General features: G+C 41.4%; 1 protein-coding gene across 1 annotated transcript in view; it reads left to right on the plus strand.

Annotated features, from left to right (window-relative positions):
* Positions 1-18,208: 18,208 nt before the first annotated feature.
* The window catches only part of LOC104288706 (rho GTPase-activating protein 24-like), a gene marked incomplete at its 3' end in the record, with an annotated part of 182,160 nt that continues 178,446 nt past the window's right edge, over positions 18,209-21,922 (plus strand). The window contains exon 1 of the mRNA XM_009887555.1: positions 18,209-18,388. Within this exon, the coding sequence (XP_009885857.1) occupies positions 18,209-18,388 (180 nt within the window). The remainder of the gene's footprint in view (positions 18,389-21,922) is intronic.

The raw sequence follows: 21,922 nt of genomic DNA on the forward strand, positions 1-21,922 counted from the left end.
CTTGAATGCCTTTTTTAGACTCCTACAAAGTAGTTGGTAAATGTTTTAGGGTTGCAAAACCAACTAAAATGGAGATGTTATGACTGTACTGCTTTGTGTGATCTCTTCTCCTTCTATGCGTTGTTTTTCAGTGAAAACTCCTCAAAATACTCTGATGAGCTATCACAGATGTAAACATATATAAACAAAAATGTGCATTCTTAGCTCATTACGCTTCTTGGGAAAAATGAACCATTTAGTATGGACAGGAGCATTTTCTTACACTGTTCTTTACAGCATACAGGTCTGTTTAGGAAGGGGAGGGACAGTAGGTGGAGACTTAGCTTAGCTTCTCCACTGCCATTTGAGAGAGGCAAGCAGGGTTTTTCGTGACTGCCTTTTCCCTCCTTCCCTTACATTTCTCAACTGTTGAACCAGCCGTAGAGCTGTTAAGGCTCAACACAGCTGCATAACTGTGCCAATGTTGCGCTTGGATCACCTTTATGGGTGTTTGTGCAGGAAAAGCTGTGTGACTGAGCTGGATAAAAGTAGTAGTAACTAAATAATTGCCAAGCAAATTCCTGGGAACGTATTTTACTTGTCCCAAAATACTTACAAAGGGAATGTTCATTTGCCAATCTGAGCAGAAGTAAATAAATTGAGGTAAATTTACAAACATACTGTTTAAGGAGAGGGCAGAAGGGAAGAAGGAATGCATCCTAACTACCCAACCTGAAGATGTTACTTGATAGACGTGTCATTTTAAATTACAGTTTCTGACACCATCTGACACTACCATCATCCCTTATCTTATTTGTTCCTTTTTCAATTTTATCCTTTGCGAAGGGCTAAGCATTGCTTTTTAATGCATCTATAAGTTGCCGTTTGCATCTGCTTTATAGACCAAGGAATGTTATACAGTTCATGTGTCTGTTTAAAAAGAGTATCCCAGAAACAGACCATAAGGAAACATTTCACCTGGAGTACAAAGCTCATGCGGTTTTCTTTTTCTGAAGCCAACCAACACTGGTTGTACTTGCCTTCTTTGTAGCAAATTTATTTCGGAACATGTCCTTAATAGAGAGAGTTCCAAGAAACTGCACTCCCTGCATAGGCAAAATCTCAAAAAAAAAAAAAAATTAAAAAAATCCAGTAGAAATCGTGAGTTTTTTTGAAGGTTCCAGCTGAATTTATCTATCTTGCTATTGCAGTTGCATGGAAAGAAGGAAAAGTTAACAATGTGCAGATTACGTTTTCAACAGTATTAGAATTGAAGGATTTTGGAAATAAACTTATGCAACTTCTGCAGTAGCTATACAGAATCTATATCAATGTGAACAGGATATCTGTATGGCTAGATCAGTAATACTTGCCATATTACATGATTTACTAATGGGAATAGTTCCAGTGAAGTGTATATATATGTCTGATAAGAAATATTTGACACTACTTGAAAACCAAGGTGTGTGTATGCAGTGGTAATGGTTGAACTTTCAGACTATTCACAAAATTTTTGTGGCACTTAAACAAGAAATAGCTGCTCTTTTGGAGAATTTTCAAACATATTGTGTATAGAGACTAAAGCATCAACTTGTAGCATGGATAGACAATTTTCTGAATAATCAAGTACTGGAGAAAGGTATCACATGAAAAATTTACATCCTACTCCCAAGTGTCAAAACTACTTACTGCAGAGCTTACAGATCAAACTAATTCCTATCAAACTATGTACCAAAGGATGGAGCTTTGGAAGAAGCTTTAATTCGTTCCCATTAAATAACTTCTAATGTGTAGAAATATTTGCAGAATGGGGAAAAAACCTGGGGAAGCTGGGATTTAAGTGTGTGCTTTTAATGTTTTGGATTCACTCAATGTTATATTAATATTCAAGGACAAACTAAACATTGAGGAAGCTAAACATATACCCTGGTTAAACCTGGTTTTGCTGCCTCCAACACCAACTAAAAGAACAAAGCAACCTACATGTGGTGGAGTGAATAGCTTCTTTTCACAGAGAAACCCAAAAGTTATATTAGCAATGGATGTACAGCAATGTTCTTTCTATGCTATGACTATTCAAATAATACAATGAGCAATGTTTATATACTGGTGGCTGAGACTGAGGACTGCAAGTGCTTGTGCTTTCAGTTTCTCTCTCCGTTAAATGTCTTGTAGGCTTTGTTCTGTCTTGGAGGTGTTGGGAAAGTGATGGATTTAGTCCTTTGGTCTTGGGTTTCCTGGGGCTGCCAGTACTGAGAGGTGTACATTCTTTCCCCTTTTGTCTAATTTCCTCCCTTTGAAGTGGAGATCAGGCTTCCATTGAAAGCAGAGGTTGTCCAGATACGTGACACGTGAACATCTGATTTTCTTTGAGGGTACATGAAAGGCTTTTATTGCTTTCTTTTAACAGTTCTGTCTCATAGTATCATCCTAAATCACACTATGAAATGAAATCATAGTGGTTACTGCCTAGATTCCCTGTGTGTTGTAGAAAGCTTAATGCTTTATGTACAGGATCTTTCAAGGCCTAGCTGAGATTTCAGCTGCATTGTCTTCCATGTGTTTGGAAAAAAGCCTTCATCATCTGCATCTAATTTAGCAGAGAGCTGGAATGCCAGAAACATATTTTTATTCCTGATGAAATATAACTGCAAGTACTTTGTGACTGAAAGCATCAAATTGGAGTTGTTTGTCTATTTGTGTAAAATGAAGAGAATTTCCAAGTTCCAGCTGCTTTTATCTTTTTATAGGTTATGGTCTATATCTCTTTGGTGTAGCCTGAGCGTAGAGGGTTGCAATGAGCCAATGCCAAAGTCATCAGGTCAGTTGTGGCTTGACTTAGCTCTTGATGAATCTTGCTGTTTATTCTTAACAGTTCTGAGGCGGCACCATCAGTCTTATGTCTTCCAAAAGACAAAGGACTTAGCGATAATTGAAAACAAAAAAAATGAAGAATTAGAAAAGCTTTTCCAGAATTAATGTAAAAAGAGAACTCAGGTCACAAGACAATAATCAGGGCATCTGTTCTGCAAATTCCCTAAGTACGAAGCTCTTTGTGTTTTCTAGAACACACAATTGATGCTGCAATGTCATCCATTAGTACACTGGCTAATCTGGTTTTTGTAAGATTGAAATATTGTCCTTCCAACATGTCTGTTGGAAGATAAGTTGAAAAACAATACTCCGTCTGCATCTTCTAATGAAACTTGGTTCCTAAATTTAGGTAAGTGATGAATCAAGCTGATACAAAACAGACAGCTTTGAGCAAAAATTACTTCCTACGGGGTTGATATGTAGAAATTTTACCTTCCAACTTGCAAGAGCAGAGTTAACTTTCAAATCATTATCTTATCAACAGTAGATGAAAAAGTAAGAGTGTAAGTTAGGGCTCCAGATGCAAAGAAAAGGGAAGTCAGATATGAAGTTACTAGAAGAATACATAAACTCAATTGCCTTACGTTGGCATTTCTGTAATGTCTGTTCTGGATGTTGGTTGTAAGTATAATTCCTTGGGAAACATTGTATATAACCGATAGTTTCCAAATAATAAAAGTTGCAGCTGTAGCTTTTACCCAACTCTATTGTACTGGCTTGCATGTGGAATAAACTGTGGTGCTGATTACTGTATTTCTCTTTGCAGTCAACTCACGTAATTCATACTTTCCAGTATGCAGCACCTTATTCTGCATAAAATAAATCCTCAAACAATCTGTGCTTAGGCAAGTAAGGAGCTGCTTGAATTTGTGAGGCACACATTTAAACTTGTGTTGGTTTCCTGCACTGGTAAGACATGCAGGATGGTGGTGTTATAGGTTATAGATAACCTGAAGATTACAAGTGAGGGGATGTCGTGGTTTTGGCCCCAGCCAGGAACAAAGAACTACATGGCCACTCACGCAACTCCCACAGCCGTGGGCAAAATTGGAAGAAAAAGGCGAAAAACTCAAAAACTCTTGGGTTGAGATAAATGCAGTTTAACAAAACAGCAGAAGGAAGAGAAAACAATAACACAGGTAAAGGAATATACGAACACGATTACAGTGCCGCCACTCACTGACCCGACCTGCAGCTCCGCAGCCCCAAGCTGCCACTTCCTGCCCCCTCCCAGGGCTAGCTCCCCCCCTAAAACCTGGGCATGGGTCACATGGTATGGAATACCTGTGTCCCCTGCTGGCTCCTTGGGAAAAATAACCCCATCCCTGCCGGAACCAGGACAGGGTTAAAAAGGTGTCCTTTACTTCTTTCTAAATATTAGTATTTTTGAAATGACTATTTCGACACCTTCTGTAGATGACAGAGGGAAAAAATAATTATTCTACGAAAGGAATTTGATTTTGTCCTTTTTTCTGCTTAACCTGTAGCCCCCCCCAAAGAAGGGAAAGATAACAGTACTTACATATGCATTACTCAGGGCCACTGAAACTCCTGGAAGACCAAAAGTGCAGGAACATGAGGATGAACTGGTCCTTGAACAAAGCTTGAACCTGGATATGTTAACTATCATGTACAGATTGTATGAAATGCAAGAAGGAAAAAAAATGGTTCAGCTAATAATAAGAGATTAATAAGATGGCTAGGAATTCTTGTAAAATAGTACCTGGGAATCCTGATGTCTCTCTTCATGAGGGCAATAGTGTATAGAAGATATAGTTGATATATAAGTGAAAGGAGCTACACTGCATTACCTGTCTGTTACTGTTCTCCCTCTTTTTGTCTGTTCAAGTCCTGGATTGGAGTATGAATTAGGTCACCTCAGTTCTTTTTTTTTTTGTCCTTTTAAAATATGAATCCTTGTTCATACCATTTGATTTGTGATCAAGTTTCCTTGATTTTTATTGTTATGGGGCTCCCAGCTCTATGGTGAGTTTATTAGGCTGGGAAGGCCCTGTGAATTCTGATGTGAAAGTGATGTTCTACATGTCAGAAGGCCTTTCTGTTGTATTACCTTCTTTACTTTATTATTCTTTGTTCTTTACTGATTAACATTGGCTGGCTGATTGTGTGTATCACAGAGTTGTGGGTTGTCATGTCATGATGACAATTTTTAAATGACTGGTGTCAGTGAAGGGGTGAAGCTTAAAGAGCCAGTAGGAGAGTCACCGGGAGAGGAATGCCTATTTGTTGTGTTGTGTGAAACTGTTTCCACTTGAGGTGCAAAAGAGCAGTCTGCATCAAGACCAAGAATGTACTTTCCTACTAGTCAGGAGCAAGGTAACCCTGTGCTATTACAGAGGCAAGGACCTCAGCTGACAGCATTGCTAGAGCCACTAGCGCAGCAAAATGAGCAGATCAGCCTGGTAATCCAAGCCATGCCTGCTTGGCAAGTCGATGACTACTGTCTGCTGCTAACTTGTATCTGTAATATCCATGTGAACGTGATTACTTTCTCCTGTCCTGTAATGTATTGCTTCTGAAGGCATGCTGCAAGTGGGAATGAGTTTTATTCAGTCATGATTAAGGATGTAATTTGGAGGGAGGCAGGGGGTGGAGACGGGGATGATATAGTGTTATTAGCTAGCTGAGCAAACTTGTCGAGAATTTACAGAGACTGTCTTGACATTAGGAGCTCAACTCACGCTACTTATGTAACTTGGTCTTCAAGCATCTTGATGTGTTAGCATGATGACTGGTGGTTTTCGGCAACTCCCCAAGAAAGTAGTATTGTTCAAGAGTTATCCTAACATGTTCATTTCCCCATTGATTTGTTGCAGTCAGCAGATTTTTGAAAGATGAAAAAGAAAGCTGAAATGTGATGAGTGACTTATATTGTCACAAAAAGCAAATGTGTATCTTGGAGATAAGCTAGCATTGTTTTCAGAGCTAGTGCTGAAAACATTTCAGAGTTAAGCACCCAGTATTGTAAGTATAGGTGTGAAGAAAAGGAGGCCTGTGTTAGTGAGGAAGAAACATGTTTTGTTTAATATAGCACTTTATCTTTCTGGTAGTGCTACAGAGATGACCCAGATCCAGGTCCATGTGTACTCCTTGCAACTTCATGCTGTAAGGGATGAGCTCAGTTAAAATGAGTGGTAACAGCAGTGGTAATGCTGAAGTAAATTCTGCTTGTTCACGTTTGTAAAAAGAGAAGCCCCAACAATGAAGTTTTTTTCTGCCTTTCACACACAAACTAGAGAAATCTGTCCATGTGGTTCATGTTTCAAGGTGTACTTGTCCAAGGCAGCAGTTGCAGTCCTGTGAAATCACAGCCATTTAAATGGGGAGAGAAAGGAAAATCAAGAAAGCAACAGTGCAGAGCAATGTTGTTCATATAGAGATGTGCTATTTTGGGGGGAACGGCAGCAAGGCTTCTCTGTTGCTTTGACTACAGCAATGTGAAATAGTAAGGCCCTCTGAATGTAGGTGATAACCTCCTTTCCCTTGGGCACGCTCATATTCTGCTCTGCAGATGGTGACTTACATATAACACAGACTCTCCTTACTGTAAAGGAATACGAAAAGGTAGATCTTGCTGATTGATTCTTAACATTATTGTATGCTGTTAATGAGCTCTGTCATTCATAGCAGGAGGAATTTATATTCTCAGGATACCTTACCTCTCCTAAAGTAGATGCTGAATAAACTGAACTATGCAAACATGAACATGCTTAGCAGTTTCAAAGGGGCTGCAGATTCAGGACTTGCCATCTTTGGATTATTTCTCTTCTGCTTTTGTGGCTGTTTCTCTGAAGTGTTAGTCCTAGTTAATGCAAGTGTCTCTCTTTTTGTAGCCTACTTAAAACCTGGAGAGTGCCTGATGTTGCATTGCTACTAGCTGGTGCTTTTTTTTTAAGTAAACAAAACAAGAAACGTTGACCGTAAGTTTTGTGTAGGTAAGTAACATGTGCCTGTGTTGTGGTTTGGGCCGAACTGGTCACTGAGATGAACCTCAAACCAGGACATTATGTCTCCTGTTTCTGAATCATTTACTAGGGGAATAACTTAACTTGTTTTTCACTTTCTCTCTCTCTTTTTTTTTTTTTTTTTTTTTGGTGGAGCGATGCCAGAAAAAGACATTTACATGCTTTTAGCTAGCTTTCAGGTCGCTGAAGATAACCAGTTACTCACTAAAGTGCTCTTGACGTTAGTTCTGCTTCTCACTCAATTCACATAGCAGACAAGTGTGAGGAGGAAGGCTACCCACTATGGCACCATGCAGTTATGCTCTGCGTTGTGCAGATTTCAAATGTGTTTTCTGTAATGACCAGAAAGACATATGTGAACACAGAATGCTTTTAAAGGTGTCTGTTCACCTTTTAACTGTGGGTTATAGTAACAGAGCCTGAAGACTGCGTGCAATACAGTAGAGAGTTGCATCTTTGACTTTAATGATTCCTTCAGTACAAGCTGGAAAAGTAGGTGTTAGCATCCATGCACAGATTGACCTTTTAAAGGATAAGGACCACACGAATTTCTACTGTTCCTCCATATGAATAATTTCAGAGTCAAGGGGTAATGTCTTGGTGCTGGCTTAGGAATTTGAGGATATTATTCGCTTAGAGCTTTACTGGAAAGGGCAGTGCCACAATGGTTTTATTGTTGTATTATAGAATAATTTTCCATTTGCTGAAACAGTTTAGATGGCATAACATACTCACTAGTGCTTTCTGAAATATATAGGAAGGATTGTGGACTCTATTTTTCTGATTCAAACTTGGTTTTAAATGCAAACTGGGTTTTAAAAAAGTGAAATGTTAATTCCAGAAGTACGAGTTAATGTTTTCCCTGGGCAGAAGATGGAAATGTCAACTACAAAGTAATGGTGCTTGTTTTGAGTTGGCGTTTTCCATGGAAAGAGACACATCTGCTTTTAAAAATTTTGACTATATTGTCTCCAGTATTCTAACATGGAAATTTATGTCAGTATGGTTAATGTGTTTAAGTGACAGAGGCAATTAACATTTATATAAAACATTTCTGAACAGCCTTAAAACTATGCTGATTTCTGTTTAAAAGTAGGTCTATTTTAAGTTTAGATCCTGCTGGGGTTGGCACGCAGAGAGGACACAACTCTTGGCTTTGGTGCTGAGTTTAGTAGGAATGGAAGCAGATGCACCCTTGAGTATGCCAAGTTTTAGCCTTTGGTTCTGACTTGCCCGTGTTTACTTCAGTTGGGACGGTGCCAAGATACTCCCTGAACCTGGGTGGGAGCTCACTACCTGTGCACAGTACGTGCATACCTGTTTACTATCCATATGCTCTTTTGGATGCATACAGTACACGTGTAACATGAACACACACGCCATTACAGTTGCCCCCAGGTGCTGCACCATGCGCCTCTGGAAAGGTTGAGAAATGGACATGGTAGTTTTGAATTTCAGTGCCAACAGGTACTGTATTTCTGTCAGTTCCTCTGAGATACTGGGGTGGGATACTCCCAAGCACATATTTCAGTGATGCCATGGTCTTTATGGGGAACACATTTTCAAGTGTGAGATGTCTACTTCAGAGGATCTCTCAGCAGAATACCAAATGCGGCTCTTACTTGAACTTCTTTGAACTGAAGAGGAAACACACTACATTGTACTTAACAAAGCAGAAGGAAGTCATTTTGCATGAACTGTTACTAGTAAATATGTCAAAAATAAGTTCACAGACTTCTGTTTATCAAATGTGAACTAATGTTAAGATTTAAAAGTTAATTATGGGGTGGGCTGAGGTGGGTTGAATCTTCCTTTTTTTCCACTGTGGCTTCTACAGAGGCACCCAGAAATAAGGTTCCTCCTGCTCTGAACATCTGTGTACCAGGAGAGATGTTGCCAGCTGATACTGTGCTAGCCTCTTGTTGCTAGAGTTGGGACTTTGCTGGGGCTGTTTTTGCTCTGAGCAAGAGATGAATTTGAAGTGTGGTGCAGGCAGCCAATGTCCTCTTCCTTCCTCCCACTCTCCAGCAACCACAAACCCTTTTTGCAGAACCAGTGCGCTCCTTTGATTTGGAAGAATTGCAGCAGATTTGGGAAGAGGCTTTTGCTGGCACAGACAACCTAGAATGTATTTTTCCCCCCGTCAGCATGCTTAGTGAATGTAACTTGTAACATCTTAATTCTCTTGGTCAATTTTACAAGGAATGTGGAAGGCCTGAACTGCTGTGAATAGGACAACACAGAAAGTCCTGTTGTTGTTGGATTTCCTAAAAGAGCATGCAGTCTCGTTCCATTCTGAGTGATTCACTGTCAGAGAGCTGCTGACATCTGTACTCAGATGCCTTTTGCCATCAGTCTTTGAGAACAGAGTAGTGCCAGAGAATATTTTTATACTGTTTTATACTGAATATTTTTCAACTGTTGAGATCATGCTTGGACACAACTCTTAATCAATTCTTTTGTAAGTGAAGCCAGTAAGTGCTGAAGTATTCACCACTCACATGTGGGAATTAAGTTACTTTTAAGCTGTCCTTATGATCACTTTCTCCATGTAAAGTATGAAGCTGTAAACAGTTTGAAGTTTTTCAGTGACAGATTTCAGATGGCAGTGTAACTCAATGGTTGGGAGAGACATCTGGGAGTTGGAATGTCTTTTTGCTGTTCCAGATGCTGCTTTTGACTTGCTCCCTGATCTTTTCACTGCTCAGTATTTCAGCTTCTGAGACTTGCCAACTGTTACGTGTTTCTTTGTCCATCTTGCATCACTTGACCCTTCAGTTACCAGAGGCTCTTTTCTGTCTTGTCTGTATCTTTGTACGCTTCTCCATATAGTTACAGCTGATTTTCTGCTATATGCAATGTAGAATCATAGAATCATAGAATGGTTAGAGTTGGAACGGACCTGAAAGATCATCTAGTTCCAACCCCCCTGCCATTGACAGGGACACCTCCCACTAGACCACGTTGCTCAAAGCCCCATCCAACCTGGCCTTGAAAACTTCCTGGGATGGGGCCTCAACAAATTCTCTGGGCAACCTGTTCCCGTGCCTCACCACCCTCACAGGGAAAAATTTCTTCCTGATATCTAATCTAAATCTACCCACTTCCAGTTTAAAGCTATTACCTTCGTCCTATTACTACACGCACTTGTAAAAAGTCCGTCTGCAGCTTTCTTGTAGGCACCCTTTACATACTGGAAGGCTGCAATAAGGTGTCCCCAGAGCCACCTCTCCTCCAGGCTGAGCAAACCCAACTCTCTCAGCCTGTCTTCATAGGAGATGTGCTCCAGCCCTCTGATCAGCTTTGTGGCTCTCCTCTGGACCTGCTCCAACAGGTCCATGCCCTTCTTGTGTTGGGGGCCCCAGAGCTAGATGCAGTACTCCAGGTGGGGGTCTCACGAGAGCACAGTAGAGGGGCAGGGTCACCTCCCTTGACCTGCTGACCACGCTTCTTTTGGTGCAGCCCAGGATGCGGTTGGCCTTCTGGGCTGTGAGTGCACATCCTCAGCCCATATTGAGCTTCTCATCCACCAGCACCCTCAAGTCCTTCTCCTCAGGGCTGCTCTCAGTCCGTTCTCCACCCAGCCTGTATTTGTGCTGGGGATTGCCACAACCCACATGCAGGACCTTGCCCTTGGCCTTGTTGAACTTCATGAGGTTGGCATGGGCCCACCTCTCCAGCCTGTCCAGGTCCCTCTGGATGGCATCCCTCCCCTCCCACGTGTCTACCTTGCCACACAGCTTGGTGTCATTGGCAAACTTGCTGAGGGTGCATTCGACCCCACTGTCCACGTCACCAACAAAGATGTTAAACAGCACAGGTCCCAGTACTGACCCCTATGGAATGCCACTCATCACTGCGTGTGACTTCGACAGTGAGCCATTGACCACATGTCCTGGTTTGAGGTAAAACAGGACCAATTTTTTTCAGTAACTTTGCTTCTTAGCGAGGCCTCTTCTAACTACTGAAATTAATGACACCACAACTCTTGGAGTGCGGCCATCCAGCCAATTTCTTAGCAATGAGTGGTCCATCTGACAATTTCTCCAAGTGGTCCATCTGTCAATTCCTCTCTAGCATTGCCACGTTTACAGAATAAGACACCTGAGGTGGAAGCCCGGGCAGAAACCTGGAAGATGAGGAACCACTCCATTCTATTCACAGCTTCACTTTTCCAGTCACATTGGTAGCAGCAACCTTGTCTTGCAACTGTCTGGTACTATGCAAGGAAAAAGTTGAGGACATATGTGCATAATAAGTAACATGCAAATGTGTAACAGAGATGGTGTTATCCTTCTAAGTTGCTCTTTAAGTCTTCAAAACCCTTTTTTGTGTTGTGACATTTCGTAATCACTGCTACTTGAGAAAAGACAGCCAGACAGATTATTTGCAAATGTCTATCAGTTACATGTCTTCTACAGGTGGAGTCCATCTCGACTCAGAAAAGGCAGTGGGATTAGGAAGTGATGGAGAGAACAGTTTCATGTCTAGGTGTCAGAAGTGAGTCTGTAATGGACGAAGTACTCTTAGCTGTGCAGTTTCATCATGCCTCCTGCTGCCACAACAGAAGTGAAAGGTCAAAAAATGGTTTGTCTGAATGTTGTTGCATGGTTTTAAACAGAATAGCACCTGATGGCAAAGGCAACAAAAGTTAACCTATGACAATTACCCAAAATACTGATCTGACAGCATGATGCTGTAGTCACAGAACTGCTGCAGTTGCTTTGCTTTGCATGACAGCAGCTGACAGATACAGGGGACGCTTTGAAATACTTAATTACCCAGCTATCTCTACCAAGGAAGCCAGTATGATTTTATTGCTCTATGGGGAAGAAGTTAGTTCTAGCAATTAGAGAAATGGTGTGTTTAGGACTAAATCTGAGCTCTATTCAGTGCTGACTGCAGAAGGACAAAGGGGAGGCAAGAGGTTCTGACTCTGCAGTCCCCCCATCTACCAGCGTTTTGTACCACACTAAATACAGAGGCACTACTATTGATCATTGCTATTTCAAGAGCAATCACAAAGTGTCTGGCACACTTTGGCCTCCTATCCACCAGCTTGGGCTGAGTCCTGTCCTGAACATAATAGGGCAGAATCTTTTTGAAAGACTAGTCCGTTACATGATTCCTAAGAGGTAGGTCTGATGCCTGTCAGTGACCCTAGACCATGGGCAGATTCATACTGGGACAAATGCAGCTGGTACTGTGGGATTATGTTGAGGGGAAGTGAACTACTGTCTAGACCTCATCTATAAGGTTTAAACTGTGCACATGTGTACTAACAGTAGTCTCAAACCCAGAAGATAAATACGCACACACAAAAGTTGACATTTTCAAGCATGCTTGACAGAATTTGTTAACTAATTTCCATTGTAATTCACAAGAAGTTGAATACCTTCTTATGTTCTTTATAAATTCTCCAGTCCCATTTTATTTGGGCTATTTATAGCTGTGCTTGAATTCCTGTAAGCAAACAGTAGGCTTGTAAAAGTTTGGCTACTCTAGGAGTATCTGTAGGATGGTTCTGGTGTGGAAATGCAAATAATGTACTAAAGAGTTCTATTTGACCAAGATCTCAATTTTCTGGCAAAATTATTGGGTCTTGGTTTTGGAAGTGATCCCAAAATGCATTGAAAAGTAATGGAAGTCTTTCCCTTAGCTTCACTGGGCAGTGGATCAGGCCTTCTACAACCTGTCTGCTGCTAATACCTCTCACACTTTTTTATTGCCTAAGTAGTAATTATTTAGGCCTTGAAAGCGAAATTCTTTCAAGCAAAATGTCTTCAGGCTGTTCCTGATAGGACAAAAATGAGAATGAGGAATGCAGAACAGCCAGATGTATCTGCGATTAGGAGTGTTACTGCTGGTAGTACAAAAGGTTTCTCAGATCTCCCAGAAAAACTTCTGGATAAAAGTATAACGTCTGTTCTAAGGGCTTGTGGAAGAAAACTACTGGCAAGTGCACTGCTGCAGCTTTTGAAAAAGAACAAGACAGAAATGCTTTAAAATCTGTCCTTGCAGTGACAGAACTTGAGACATGCTCCTTGCAATGTACATCTCATAAAAATGGTTGCTAAGCACTAGCAGAAAGCCAGCTCTGTTTTTAAGTATTTTTTTACCTCTTTGACATGTTTTTTCATTCCATGTGCAATATCCTGTGGACAGAACAGATGAGCAGCAACTGATTTGAAGCACCCTGATGGTGAGAAATAGGCAAATTTTGTGCTTCCTGCAGCAGTTGCTCACAAACGCCTGTGTTGTAGCAGGGATTCAGGTTTCTTGAGACATATTATGAGTAATATAAATGCAGACAATGTTTTCACATACTAAACGGTTTTACGAAGTTGTTACTCAGCCAGACTAAATAAGGAAAATTCAAAAGAAACTCACTGGTCACAGGCAGCCCTCCGTACCTGAGAGAGATACTGATAGCCTTAAACTTAGCCACTTAATGCTCTATATAGTTCATGGGAAATAAGTAGGAAGGAACCCAAAATTAGACATCACTTGGAAAGTGAGCTACATCTCTTCATGTAAGTGTTGCAGTATTGAATTAATCTAATTTCATATACAGTTGTCATGTCCCAAAGATTTTTATGAATTTTGCACATGTACAGGTGTATGTGTATATTTGGCGGGTACGTTCATCAATGATCAAGACAATTGTTGCTGCAAAATTGCAGCCTTATTGGATATCTGTTAATGTGCCTGACACGGAGAATTCATCTCCAGGCAGTGTTGCACTGCTTGCACTTTTGGGAGAGCAAGGGAATTAGACCTTGTGACAGGTTGGAGCAGAACGGTTCTGGGGTAGGTGCTTTGGTGGCTTCTCATCTTTATCCACTTTGTGCCAAGCTGACATTGGACTGCGAAGGACCTGATACAGCATCTGAGCAACAGCAAGGATGAAGAAGGGTTGCTGGAAGTGAACGCTGATGGTTTGCATGTTTGAAATGTTGTATCTCGGCCATGAGAATTTTCAGTGAGAATAAAAACATACTGCAAACCATCAGGGTTTCTTGCCAAATGGGTCATCTTGGTGCAATCCTGTGACTATTCGTTGTAACTGGATTTACTGTGCTTTAATGACTTTCTCTGACTATTTCCTGGCAAAGTGCTGGGATCTGGGGGAGCTGCCCGATTCCATATTTCAAGTATCTAGTGAGTGGTAGCTGAGGAGAAACACTTCCTTGCTTTCTGTGCATGGCACCAGCACAGCCCTTCCACATTGGCAAGGAGAACTTAAGTGCAGTTATTTGCCTTCTAGACAGACTATGAGAGAGGCAGAAGACCTTATGGAAGCAGAAAAAAGTTGGGCTGTGGCCAACAGTGGTAGATGGTGATGGGCTCTGTGGACCAGGAGATGTTGATGCAGAGCCAGCGCATCACGGAACATTTCTCATTTTGTTTACTTTGCACTCCCGATGTCCAGACAAGCCCAGGAGAGTTAGCCCAGTGCCAGCCCCAAACGAATAGACCATGTAGCATTTGTTCAGTTCTGGTCATTACCTAAACTGGAGGTTGGCCAAGTCAGTAGAGTTGACTCTGGCAGCAAGTACAATTTGTGTTTCCCGTTTAGAAGATGGGTTTGAGGAATATGCTCATTTAGTGCTTGAAAATGCATGGCTTTCTGCGAAGTCCTCTGCAAGAAGACTTGGAGTATGTTGATGTAATTCCACACTTTGTCATGTGTTATTTACATACTGTTTGCACCTCGCTGTTCTCTGCATCAGTGCCAGCACCCTGATATTTCTGCAATTTATTTTTATGATCTTGGTGTTGAAACAGCTGTAAAAACAACTAGTGAAAGTGAGCCAGCTGCTGGAATTTCTAATTCTGAGTCTGGTTTGTAGTAGGCAGATTCTGAAAGGGAAGGAGAGATGGAAAACAACAAATAAACTTAATCTCATGACTAAATATAATTCCTCTTAACAAAAACAAGTTAGATGACTGAAATTTTAACTGCTGAGGAGAATTAAATCACTAATAAATAATACAACTATTTTGTAGAGAAAGTGTCCAAGGATATACTACTGCTTTAAGGGAGATCATACACTTGCCTGTGAGGACTTGGGAGCAGTAGGATGTCAAGTCTCCTAGACCTCATTTGTTTTAGTATTGCAGAAATAGTTTAAGCTACACATTTTACCAGACAAAGAGATGTAGATCAGTTAATGTTTTCCCTGGCTAGCTAAAATCCAAATGCTTAGTTTTTACACTGGTGTCAACACCAGTGACATGTGACTTTGTGGAACAAAATGAAAAATAGCCTTTCATCCAAGAAGTTAATTGGTTTTGACTTTGGTATTTAGATTCTTATTTGTGGTCCAAGTGTAATAGGAATGCAGCGTCCTTAACACTGCAGTGATACGCATAATTACTGTATTTAAACTCTTCCTTTGTTCCTGCCTTGAGGCTGGCCCAAGCAGCAGAGATAAACTGATCAGGTTAGCTGAGGCTGAGAGCTGTGAGTTTCTGCAGTTGTACAGCAAGGAGCAGGATGTAGCCTATGGGTAATGATTTTGTTCCTTACTTTTTTTGGTTGTAATAACTTACGTGCTGTTTACAATGACTTATGTGCTGATTACAATGCTTTCCTTAAAATATTTACTAATTCAGTTTCTAGGGATGTGAGTTGGAGGGCTGCTTCTTGGCATCTACTTTGGCCCAGCCAAAAACCAGTAGCATCCAAGAGATTTCTGTTCATATTCAAAAAATGCCAATTATGAGTTGGGTGCATTTCCTTTTGGAGAGAATGGTCTCATATAGCACAGATAAGTCTGTCCTCACTCCTGACACATTTTCACTGCACACAGTGATAAGCAGAGGCAAGGTACAAGTCAGTTTAATAAAGCGTGTCATGTATGGATGAAGTTGGTTCTTGGAGGTTATCTGATGATTGCTTATTGCAAATAATTTCACTTAACCTGTATTCCTGCTCCTGAAGTGCTACGGTAACAAGTGAGAGAGCTTGGGCATCCAGGGATAAAGCTGCAGGGGTTTCAGAGGCTGCTTGGCCGCTGCTTGGTTGCATTCATAGTTAATTATTACAGCGCAAAGTGAATGACAAGTATTACAAGAGCCCAGAGCGCCTTGAAGTGTGAGCACACGTTTATGAACAAGGCACTGAGAAAGCAAGCTCATTTTTCTAGTGGTAGTTGAATATCCACTTGCAGCTCCAGGTTGGAAGGAGGCAAGGTTCAGTTCAGAATCTCAGTGTGACATCTAATACACTCTGCAGTCCTGGAGCTGCAGTTTTCAGTGTACTCTGATGGTACATAACCCTCACAGAAACCCTCTGTCAGTGTGGTCTGAGGGTTTATCAGCTGGTTCGTTCTTGTTAGGATGTAATTGTAACCCAGGCACAAAAAAATCTTTGTCTGCTCTGCTGAGAGCCAGACAGGTTTGTATGTTTTGCAGAGACACTTTGCTCAACTAAATGTAACAGTACTAGTGTTCTGGGTGACTCTAGGTGAACCCTGAAGAGGCAACAGAAAGATTTGCTTGCTTTTTTTCTGCATAGAATACCAAGTGATTTAAGTTTTGATCCTGAAATTTGTACTTTGCAATGAAACTTCTGTGCTTTGTGTTGAGGCCCTTTAACCTCAGTGGCACAGGGCAGTTAAAAGTTTTAATCATGGAGACTGGATTCAAGGATCCAGCCCAAAGCAGGGACGTGACAACAGACTGTGTACGGGTATTAAAAGCAAAAGGTGTAAATGCACAGCAAAGATGACTGCTGAAGAAGTTGTTACAAAGGAAGATAACTGTGAACGGTAGGAAGAAAGGAACAAAATTAAAAATGGGCTGAAAAACACTCCTGACTGGAATCTATCGATCTATTTATTTATTCTTGTTTGATTATATTGCAATTTATTTTACAATGATGTAACACTACCCAGACAAAGTACTTGTATTAATTGTCAGAGGAACGGTCTCGTCTATCAAATGAATGTGCATCTCCGTTTCTAATCTACGTTAAGAGCTGAGCACATACCTTTGCAATGCTGATGTCTGTTAACTATGTTCAGTAACAGGACTGTTGCTGTATAGAGGACTGGAGCCGGGGTGCCAGGCTTGGACTCACCAAACTACTTTGCCAAAGTTGGAACAAGAAGCTTTGATCTAGATATTCTTAATCAGAGATATCTCCTGTCTGCCATGTCTAGAATATTTTATTCTTTTCCCACCCTGATGTTTAGAAACAATACATTACCTATGAAGTTGTCTTTCCCAGGCCCTAACAGCTGTGCAAGTTCCTGACTAGGCAGGAAAAGCTGCCAGTGGTAGTCTAGAAAGAAGAGAAACTTGTTGTTATTCAAGCACTTACAGACAGTGCAATTTCGCTGTTAATTTTCCACACTGCTGTGTTTGTGGTTATAGTCACATTTTATTCTGTTTAGATATATGCTATTTGGCACATGTAGGTCTCGTTTTGACTTGTATTTCAACTGAAAGTATCAGAACTTGCAACTCAAATCCTGAGTTTGTTGCAGTCTAGACTTAATAGGGGATCAGGAGGAGCCTTTTGATCAGGAAGGTTAAGCAAATGACTGCATGATTGTATGTACAAAATCCATCACGAAGATTTGTGACTGTCCAGAGTTGGTTAAAAAGTATGGTTTTAACGAGGCCGAAAAGCCACGCGAAACTTTGTCAAGTTTGATTCCACACTTCAGCTCTGATTTTGACATATTTCTTGTGCCTTGCGCCAAAATTCTGTGTGATTTGGAAAGTGTCTGTAATAAGTGTGGCTGAACACACACCCACTTCAGTCAGGGGTTTGCTTGTATGAGAGGATATGGAGCTATTCTTGTATTTACTTTCACCATTCCATTAAATGGACTTTAGTAAAACAAAACAAAACAAAAAGCCTGCTTGTCTGGTGGGGTATATTAAGCTCTGCAGAAGCAGAGGCTTGTTTAGTATTCCCTGAAAGCCCCAAGCCCATCAGAGAATATTAAATGGGGAGGTCCAGTAGTGAGAGGCATACTGCTTTCCGTAGTCTGAAGATATACTATAAATTCATTCCTTGTTACTGCCTGTAATCCAGCAGAACTCACCTCAAGAAACAGCTGGTGCCTTCCTCAGTGCCAGTTAAAATATCTTACACTGTACTTGAACAAATCTTTTGCCTCTTCCTGCTTTTTAGCAACTCAGTTCATGATTAGTATTGTCTTTTATAGGCAGGTAATATTCTCTCAGCTGATGGGGTGAGAATAAGTGGTGAATGCTTTTCTAGCACACTTTTGTAGTTGGGGTGTTTCTTTTCTAGCTGTGTTGAAAGAGCAAGTTACTGCCTGGATAATAATCTAATTATTTTACCTTTTCCTCTTGTTTTCTCAACAGGAGAGTTGCCCAGTCCTGGTATGGAAGAACACAACGGCTCTGCAGAGGGTCCCCTGCCAAGCCAAGGGCGGCACAGTGCCATTAAGTGTGGGTGGCTGCGGAAGCAAGGGGGCTTCGTCAAGACCTGGCACACACGCTGGTTTGTTCTCAAGGGTGACCAGCTTTACTATTTCAAAGATGAAGACGAAACCAAGCCCTTGGTAAGTGAAAGAAGGAAACGAGATGGGAGGTGAGGGAGGAAAATAAGTTATTGCAAGCAGAATTGTCTGGTGTTTAAAGAACCAACCTTTCAGTCTCTGTCATTGACTCATTATAACTTGGGATTTTGATTACAGTGAACACAAAACTGTGTCAGGCCTTGGCAGTTAGTGTGGTTTCCCCATCAGGCTGGTTTCTAAAGCTTCCTTTTCCAGGTCAGGTTTTCTCATTGCAGCATTTTAAAGGGAGTGAAGTATACATGAAGTTCAAGTAGCAAAAGTCAGTTAGATGGGCTCGAGGCAGATGAATAAGCTGTATTTGAAAAGGCACTGCTTATTTTTCTGCTGTTTAAAATGTGGAGTATCCCTGCTTTGTGTCTTCCCAAAAAGGAAATCCCATAAGAACGTAGCCTGAATACATTGCCATCTGTAATGGGGAACAGACTGCTGTCTGCTGCCTGGTTCTGTTGTGGTGATTTGCTGCTCCTTAATGCTCATCCATTTTCCTATTTATTTAGCTTTTTCACCAGCATGCTTTAGGGCCACCTATCTCTAGAGTGCCATAAGAGTAAATAATGCCGCCTCTCAGATCAGGGCAGGCGTGAGCCTATGTGGTTGTAAGTTAAGAGAGACCTTGTGCTAGCACCTACAGGAGTATGATAATCCTCTGTGTTAATCATTTCCTAGACTCTTGTGACTTCAGGAAAAGCTCTGACATCTGTGAGTTACCTCTCTGCAGATATAAACATATAAACACACTCATTTTTTATGCCTACTAAATTTTTGATGGTGTACCTTTATGTGTAATTTCACTGGGAGCTCTTGGAGATGTAAAGCCTATGTAATCTAGCTTCCTGTATGGAACAGGTCATGACACTTTGTCAAGCTTTACAGCTTGCCTTATGGTGCACGTGTTAAGAAAACTGTTCAGTCTTGAGGTACTTGTTCCCAAAGAAGGTTCTCATATGAGTTAATATTTAAGTACCAATTTCACAGCCTTGGTAGCTGTTTGCCCTTAAAATTATCCTATGTAGTATAGGTTAATTAAATAACACACTGCATATTTACAAATTATATGTTAGTATGACTACTTTGAATATGAAATAGCTAATAATTTCTGGAAAATCGAATGTATCTTTCATTATATATAGTTAATGAAGAGTGTAAAAAGCAGCCATCAAAATAAAAATGTTTATGGGCCACAGCCTGGGTTTCCAGAATACAACTCTGCTTCCTTGCACTTGACATCTGCCCGTATGTTTGCATGCAAGGACTTCATTTCTTTTTGAGAGGTGACACAATGCTGTATTTTATGGAGCTTTGTACAGCACAATGGAGCCCAAATTATGATCTTGTCTTGTAATAATCTTATCATCAAATTATCATTATTATCAGTCTGCAACTGACCTGTGGGATGACTTCAGAAGATCCTATTGACTTTGCTGCTTCCCTTTTGTGAAGTGGAGGTGGTGATTCTGATCTTCTGATACCTTTGATAGGTTAGGTAGCTGTTGATTAAATAACTAAAAGTTTGAATTTTCCACTTAAGTCTCAAGTAAGTTCATAAGGACACCTACACAAAGTGCGGGGGGAGAAGTACCAAGAGAAGTGTAACTGAAAATATGCCATTAGGTTTGGGAAATGAATCATAGAACCATAGAATGGTTTAGGTTGGAAAGGACCTTGAAGATCATCGAGTTCCAACCCCCCTGCAGGAACCCCTCCCACTAGACCACGTTGCTCAAAGCCCCATCCAACCTGGCCTTAAACACCTCCAGGGATGGGGCCTCAACAACTTCTCTGGGCAACCTGTTCTAGTGCCTCACCACCCTCACAGGGAAAAATTTCTTCCTAATGTTTAATCTAAACCTGCCCTCTTCCTGTTTAAAGCTATTACCCTTCGTCCTATTACTACACGCACTTGTAAAAAGTCCGTCTGCAGCTTTCTTGTAGGCACCCTTTACATACTGGAAGGCTGCAATAAGGTGTCCCCAGAGCCACCTCTCCTCCAGGCTGAGCAAACCCAACTCTCTCAGCCTGTCTTCATAGGAGATGTGCTCCAACCCTCTGATCAGCTTTGTGGCTCTTCTCTGGACCTGCTCCAACAGGTCCATGCCCTTCTTATGTTGGGGGCCCCAGAGCTAGATGCAGTACTCCAGGTGGGGGTCTCACGAGAGCACAGTAGAGGGGCAGGGTCACCTCCCTTGACCTGCTGACCACGCTTCTTTTGGTGCAGCCCAGGATGCGGTTGGCCTTCTGGGCTGTGAGTGCACATCCTCAGCCCATATTGAGCTTCTCATCCACCAGCACCCTCAAGTCCTTCTCCTCAGGGCTGCTCTCAGTCCGTTCTCCACCCAGCCTGTATTTGTGCTGGGGATTGCCACAACCCACATGCAGGACCTTGCCCTTGGCCTTGTTGAACTTCATGAGGTTGGCATGGGCCCACCTCTCCAGCCTGTCCAGGTCCCTCTGGATGGCATCCCTCCCCTCCCGCGTATCTACCTTGCCACACAGCTTGGTGTCATTGGCAAACTTGCTGAGGGTGCATTCGACCCCACTGTCCACGTCACCAACAAAGATGTTAAACAGCACAGGTCCCAGTACTGACCCCTGAGGAACGCCACTCTTAACAGGTCTCCACTTGGACATCGAGCCGTTGACTGTAACTCTTTGAGTGCGACCTTCCACCCAGTTCTTTATCCATCAAGTGGTCCGTCTGTTGAATCCATGTCTCTCCAGTTTAGCGACCAGGATATCGTGTGGGTCAGTGTCAAACGCTTTGCACAAGTCCAGGTAGATGACATCAGTTGCTCTTCCCTTGTCCACTGCTCCTGTAACCCTGAATGGGCCTGTCCAAATTAGGATCAGTTAATATTTCACCTTGGTATAGCTTTGGAGTGTTTCTGAAGCAAACTGCATAAGTATCAGTTCCTGAAATATGTCCCAGGGTCAATGCCATGTACAGAAATTGTTTTTTCCCATTTAACTACATTGAAGGGTTTGCTGCATTAACTTTGACTTGAAAATTGCTATGACCTTCTGGGAACCCTGTTGTTCTTGCTGTGGAGAGCTAAAGCAAAGAACCCCACTGATACCATGGATTTTCAGTGCATCATTAGGAAATGGTGAGCAGTATTTTGTTATATTATTATATTAGCTATGTAGTATTTGATCTGTAGGATAAATACCTGTTTATTCAGTACTGGATTGTACAGTCTGTACAATGTACAATTGTATGTACAATTGTACAACAATTCTTTTAGACAATAATATAATGGAAAAGAGTTAATGAGTTTTTTTTTTCCAAATCAGATTGTAGTTTTTACTTTGCTTACTGGTTGATTGTGTTTGGAAGGAGGCAGGAAGCGGTGATTCCTCATATTGAGGGATGCTCTAACTGCACACCTTGTGTATATTTATTTATAGAAGGTGGGAGAACTATAGCAGGAGAGGACAAGACAAGCCAGTGGATTTATGTTCATAGCCTTCATGCAGATTAGAGAAAAGCAGAATCCAGTTTCTGGTGTGAATTCAGCA

This window comes from Charadrius vociferus, unplaced genomic scaffold, assembly GCF_000708025.1.
Source record: "Charadrius vociferus isolate BGI_N301 unplaced genomic scaffold, ASM70802v2 scaffold896, whole genome shotgun sequence".
In the NCBI taxonomy this organism is placed as follows: Eukaryota; Metazoa; Chordata; class Aves; order Charadriiformes; family Charadriidae; genus Charadrius; species Charadrius vociferus.